The 6,000-nt window shown below is 46.3% G+C and overlaps 1 protein-coding gene across 2 annotated transcripts in view; it reads left to right on the forward strand.

Moving 5' to 3' along the window:
• ABHD5 (abhydrolase domain containing 5, lysophosphatidic acid acyltransferase) overlaps nt 1-4,423 on the forward strand; it is a 32,102-nt gene extending 27,679 nt beyond the window's left edge. The window contains exons 6-7 of one of the 2 annotated variants that reach the window (XM_045436781.1): nt 1,488-1,674; nt 2,175-4,423. In XM_045436781.1, the coding sequence (XP_045292737.1) occupies nt 1,488-1,674; nt 2,175-2,264 (277 nt within the window). In that variant the 3' untranslated portion in view covers nt 2,265-4,423. The remainder of the gene's footprint in view (nt 1-1,487; nt 1,675-2,174) is intronic. The other variant, XM_045436782.1, reaches the window with a different exon arrangement.
• Nucleotides 4,424-6,000: the final 1,577 nt, after the last annotated feature.

A 6,000-nucleotide genomic window follows, 5' to 3' on the forward strand; every position in this document is an offset into this window, starting at 1 on the left:
GGCCACACTTCGGAAGCTGCGGGTGGTACCCCAGCCTTCCAGGGTTCCGACTTGGGTGGCCTGCCAAGAGGCCAGGTGCAGAGGCAGCCTCCCTCGCTTTTGGCTGAGAACGCACACGCCTGCTTAGTTAGGGGGCGAGGCCGTGGCCACCGCTGTGCCGAAGTCCCGGTCTTGTTAGTAAAGTGGGTTAGAGCTTCTCTGCCAGGAGGGAGGGAGGCTGGGAGGCTTGGGGTCCCGAAGAGATTGACGACTTTGTGACTCACTGGGCCGTGGGGTCTGGCGGATCAGGACGGCACCCTGTACGGACTGGTCCAGCAGTTTTTAGCGGCCAGTCCCAGGCACCTCACCTGTTTTCCTGCGTGGTCTCCCTGTTTTCCTGTCCCCCTACGTTTCGTGACTGCGTGTGGCGGCACGGTGCCAGTTGGCTGTCTTTCTTACGGTGGAACTTGGATTCTTCACAACAGGCAGTTCAGAGTTCTGCAAGGAAGCCGCAGTGACAGCTGAGCGGATCCGTCCTGGGAGTTTGCAGAGTGTGCTGTGTTCTTTTGTGTGACGGGCGGTCAGGTGTGGCCACAAGAGAAGACACAGGCTCAAGAAAGCAAAGTTTGTTATACTCACAGGACCTAGAAAGGGGTCACTGAATGCCACGAGGCGGGACAGGGAAGCACGAGACTTTGGTCACGTGGCAGAAAACAAGCGTGAAGGGAAAGTGAGGCCAGAACTTTCATTGGGTCCTTCAGGAGAGGCAAGGCCGGCCGCGGCAGAAGGTTTAGGACCGGCTAGTGGACCGGCTTTGGTAGGCTCTGAGATCCGGGGCTGGTCTCTCGTTGCCTGGTGCCTGGCCCTGGACGACTGAGGCAGAGGGACGCTGCCTCCTGGGTGGTGGGCAGGACGGAAGAGGCGTGGCACCGGACTGCTAGCTGGCAGGGGACCGGCGTGGTCCCGGGTGAGCCCTTTGCCGTCTCTGAGAATGGGCTGCTCCAGGAGGCGGCCTCTTCCTTGCCAGAAAGGGCTTTTTAAACAGCAAATGTCAGGATATGCAGGAAAGAAAAAATGTAAACACACAAGGAATACTCAATCTGCATTTCTTCTCATCTTGGTATCTTTATTATTGCAGGTAAAAAGTTGGTGCCGTGCACGTGTTGGAAAGCTATGTTCTACATTTCAAAATGAGTTACAGTGAAGAAAACATTTTAACTCTCCCCATAGGGAATTTGATAATTTAATGATCGGCAACTAGGGTTGCGTGTTTGATTTAGAAGAGGGTGACTTTTAATCAGCTAGAGTTGAGAAAATCTTGTTTATCTAACAAAAGCGTGTACCTTCTGTGGGGTTTGTTTCTTACACTTTCTAGCGAGTCATTTTCTGTTTAAACTGAGGCTTTTCTTCGGGAGAAGTTAAATATGAGTGTTTTGATAGAGACGGTGGGAGTGCGATGCATGCCCCTCCCCCGAAGTCACATGTACGTTGTTTTCCTTTTCCTTAAGTGGTGAGACAGCGTTCAAAAATATGACCATTCCCTACGGATGGGCCAAAAGGCCAATGCTCCAGCGAATTGGCAAAATGCACCCTGACATTCCGGTTTCGGTGATCTATGGCGCCCGATCCTGCATAGATGGCAATTCTGGCACCAGCATCCAGTCCTTGCGACCACAGTCATATGTGAAGACGATAGTAAGTGCAGCCTGCTCCGTTGTCGGCCTGCGGGGAGATTCCACGTCACCCCCGAGCTTTCAGAGCCTCCGTCAGGCCCTGATGCCCCGTGTGACGACGGGCAGGGCTTGACTCGCACACCTGTCCAGGCCAGCCTTGCCTGTGCCTAGAGCTGTGGCATCTCCCAAGCGGGAGAAGGACACTCCAGTGGCCCCTGACCAGCTCCCCCCTCACAAGGCAGCATGTTCTCCCTCGGTTCATTCGATCTGCTGGCGCAGGTCAATTTAGAATGGCTCTTTGCGTGTAAAATTGTAGTAAGGTCCGATAGATCTTTCCCTTTATTCTCAGATTCTTTAGTTGATGGAGATACATAAAAGTTACTGCAGATCAGTGTTGCTCATCCTCTTACGTTTTATTTCTGTATAGCTGTTCTCACTTTCATTGCTAGGTGCCTTGTTTATGTCAGTCGTGTTTTTTTAAATGCTTTTGCTCACCCACCTCCTGACGCCTTCCTTTCCCAGGCCATTCTCGGGGCGGGGCATTATGTGTACGCAGATCAACCGGAAGACTTCAACCAGAAGGTCAAGGAGATCTGTGAGACCGTCGACTGAGCGTACTGGCGGGGACGTGGGGCAGCCTGCGGACTGATACGGTGCCTCCGCGATAGTGCGCAGTCCACCATGCAGAGTAAGGACTACAGCAAAAGACCAAGCGGTCTTCTCGACTGTCCTTCGCACACACTTTCTTTGTGGAGTTGCCTGCACATTTAAATCAGTTAGTGCCTTCTAGAAGAATGGCTTTCCTTTCTCCTACACAAAATCAAAATATTCAAGAGTCTCCAAACCTAATAGCTTTAATAAAAGGTTATCTGTCCCTCTGCTGTACTGAAAGATTGTCACTTTTCACTGAAATGTTACTACTTTCTATCTAACTTCGTTGTGTCTAGTACTTTTTATATTTCAGTCTGTGTTGCCAATTAAAAAAGTGACTACTGGGTGTATAATTTTATATCCTGGAAAGGTGCACTTTATTTTCTTTGCTTGTATTTACCATGTCTAATGACTGATCTAGGTAATCACAACTTTGTGTGAAAATCGGTCAGTTGTTTAGAATCCTCCACTTTGTTTCTGAAATGGAGTGCTGATGAACCAGATCTTGGTTTCAAAAGATGGGAGTTGATCACCAGCATTAATTTCTGTGCTTTTCCTCTGTTCTCTATTTGAGGCTGCAAAGCCATGGTCAACATCTTAAATGTGGGTCATGCTGATGCATCTCAACAACATAATTCCTTGAAATCTTTTATATCTGGTATGATTGTGTACTTACAGGGAAACACGACATTAATACTTAAGTGATTTAAGTACCGCACAGCCCTAACTAGAAGTCTGTCCTTTCTTCCCCCGTTAATACTCTTTTCTATGAGCCAGCTGCAGCAGAAGGAACAGACTTCCTTCTGAGGGGATACTAAGACTGTTACCTTCTAGTAAGCCATCATGCGTTGGCATTAACCTCTAACTCTTGGAGATGGGTGCTGAGACGGGATTACGTTTTAACCACTGAAATAGACAAATAGGTGGTGCTCTTATGTCTCGAGGCACCAGAAGGGAGATGGCACCAGGTGGTTGGGGTTCTTTGGTTCTCATGTTTGAGGTTTGTGTTGATGAAATGGTACACATACTTGAAGTTAAGTTATAAGAACTGTACAAGGTTGATGGAACTATTTGACCATAACTACCATCAAGTATGACACTTTGTTGCTGTTTTAAAACGAGGAAAACTTTGAAACTGCGAAAATTACCATGTGGTCACTGGCTGCTGAGAAGACGCTCCAAAAGAGACCGTGGAATAGGGTTGCGAGCAACAGCACCAAGGCATCTTGGCCTTACGTTCCAGTAACATTGCTTGTCTGGGAGAAAGGCGGTTATATAAATAAAAACAGTGAACTAGAGCAAAGAAAGGTTTAATGGTTTTGACTGTTACCTTTTTTAAATGGTTAATTAGGAAATCTGTAGTTAAGAAACGTAAGGTTGTATCATGTTGATTAACTGCCAGAAAGACCGAACGTTCTGTTTTCAACATCACCTTCCCTACTAAGGAAAAGGCAAATTGTACTGAAGCACAACAGATAGTTCCCAGCGAACAGCTCGTCTCACTTGGCACCTAAACTAGGTTACGGCCAAAGGTAACGCGAGAGCCCAGGCACGCCGCCCGAGCTCTCTGCCTGACGAACAAAAGTAGTCCGTACTTTGCAGTTAGTGTCTTTGGGGGCTAGCTCCAAACCTTTAAGTGGTACAGATAATTTGGGGACTGTTTTTGCATTTTTGACACGCTCTGCAGTCTCTCTTAATTGGGCAAAGGACAGTTTTCACTGGTGCAGGAGGATCTCTGTGAAGGAAACTTGGTCCCAGCCCTTGGAGGGAAGCTGCTAGTTCACTTAGTAGGTGGAGTTTCTGGCCACGACATGCCAGGTGATTCGGGGAAAAGATGTACCCAGATGTCAGGTGGAACTTACTTTCCTGCCAACTGATTTTGCTTTATTTGAAAAATATTGTCAGACTTCTTAAAAGTTGAATGTTCCCTTAGGTTGTACAACATGTAACCTTGTGAAAATTGAGCGAGCAGAGACGGTCACGGTCCTCAAAATTCCTGAGAATACAGTGGGTGCTAAATGTTTTCTTAAAAAATCCTATTACAGTATTTGAACTTTGCTAAATTATGCACAGTGTACTTTAACTGTATTTTACAGAATAAATTTTACTGTGATAGTTGCGCAAAGCTGCTGTATTTTTCTTGGGTTTTTGGTGTGGCCCGGTCTGTTTACACGAGTTACTGTAGGACCATGGATCCAGTGGGTGTGCGGGAAGTAACACTGGTGGGCGTTGGGAGGGAAGGCTGCTGTGCGGGACCCCGACCGCCACGCACGGCTGTTCCTGGCTTAGTGCCTCCCTTAGTGGGATGTCCGCTTCCTTCTAAACGAATTTTCAAAACAAAGTTTTCCTAGAGTTGGTTTCAGAATATTATTTAGAAAACACTTGTGAAACGTCTCTATACATGGGGCACCTGGGTGGCACAGTTGGTTAAGCATCTGACTTCAGCTCAGGTCATGATCTCATGGTTCATGGGTTCGAGCCCCACGTCGGGCTCTGCGCTGACAGCTCAGAGCCTGGAGCCTGCTTCGGATTCTGTGTCTCCCTCTCTCTCTCTGCCCCTCCTGCACTCATGCTCTGTCTCTCTCTGTCTCAAAAATAAACACTAGAAAAAAAAACAGTGGACTGAAATGAGAAATGCATAAAGATGCACGAGGTCACAATGATGGTTAAAACACCAAAACTAGGGGCGCCTGGGCCGCTCAGTCAGTTAAGTCTAACTCTTGGTTTCAGCTCAGGTCATGATCTCACAGTTCATGAGTTCGAGCCCCGCGTCAGGCTGTGTGCTGACAGTGCAGAGTCTGCTTGGGATATTCTCTCTCTCCCCCTCTTTGCCCCTCCCCCACTCACTCTCCCTTGCAAAGTAGATAAATATTAAAAAAAAAAAAAAAAAAAAAAAAAACTATTTGGAGATGACTAGGGTTCCAACCCATTATTTTGAAAATTGCTAACTGGAAGAACAAAGCATTTATCCTGAGCATTTTGTGGATCCACTTGACCTGATAAGGGAAAGTTCTTCACGTGAGAGTCATAGCTAGATGTCAGAGAAATGATAGGATTAAGAAAGCACCATTTTGTCACTTCTAGTGAAATAATGGACCTAGACTGCTGAAAGGTGAAAGGTTGACGGGAAACGTTTTGTTGAATGGCTCGGGTTGATAAATGTGAACCCAGTGATCGATCTTAGTGTTACTAAAAAAGGAACAGCCAGAGGTTAATGCCTCCAATGTGTTGCAATAGCAAGGACCCAACACCGGCGGTGTTGAATTATTGGCCAAAACAAAACTTGAATGTAATCAAGCCTCCACGTCGGAAGATCGGTTTGTAAAGGTGTGGGATATTGAAGAACATGGTCAACAGCACACGAAATCTAGAATGTGGGAAATTCCACAGGACAGATTACCCAGTTTCTTCAACAAATTGCAGGTGTAAAATAAAGACAATGGATGGTTGGACTTAAAGACTAGGAAACATAACTTGTTTGCATCCTGATTTGAACAAAACCATCTTAGACTTTTCTTTGAGACAGAAAAATTTAAGATGGCTTGGATATCAGATGATATTAAATAATTATTAATTATGGTGGGTAAAATGATATAGTGACTACATTTGTTTTTTTTAAAGCCCTTATCTATTAGACACACACACTGAAGTCTTTGTGGTCGAATTTATGACTGAAAATACTTAGGAAAAAGAGGGC

This window comes from Leopardus geoffroyi, chromosome C2, assembly GCF_018350155.1.
Source record: "Leopardus geoffroyi isolate Oge1 chromosome C2, O.geoffroyi_Oge1_pat1.0, whole genome shotgun sequence".
NCBI lineage: Eukaryota > Metazoa > Chordata > Mammalia > Carnivora > Felidae > Leopardus > Leopardus geoffroyi.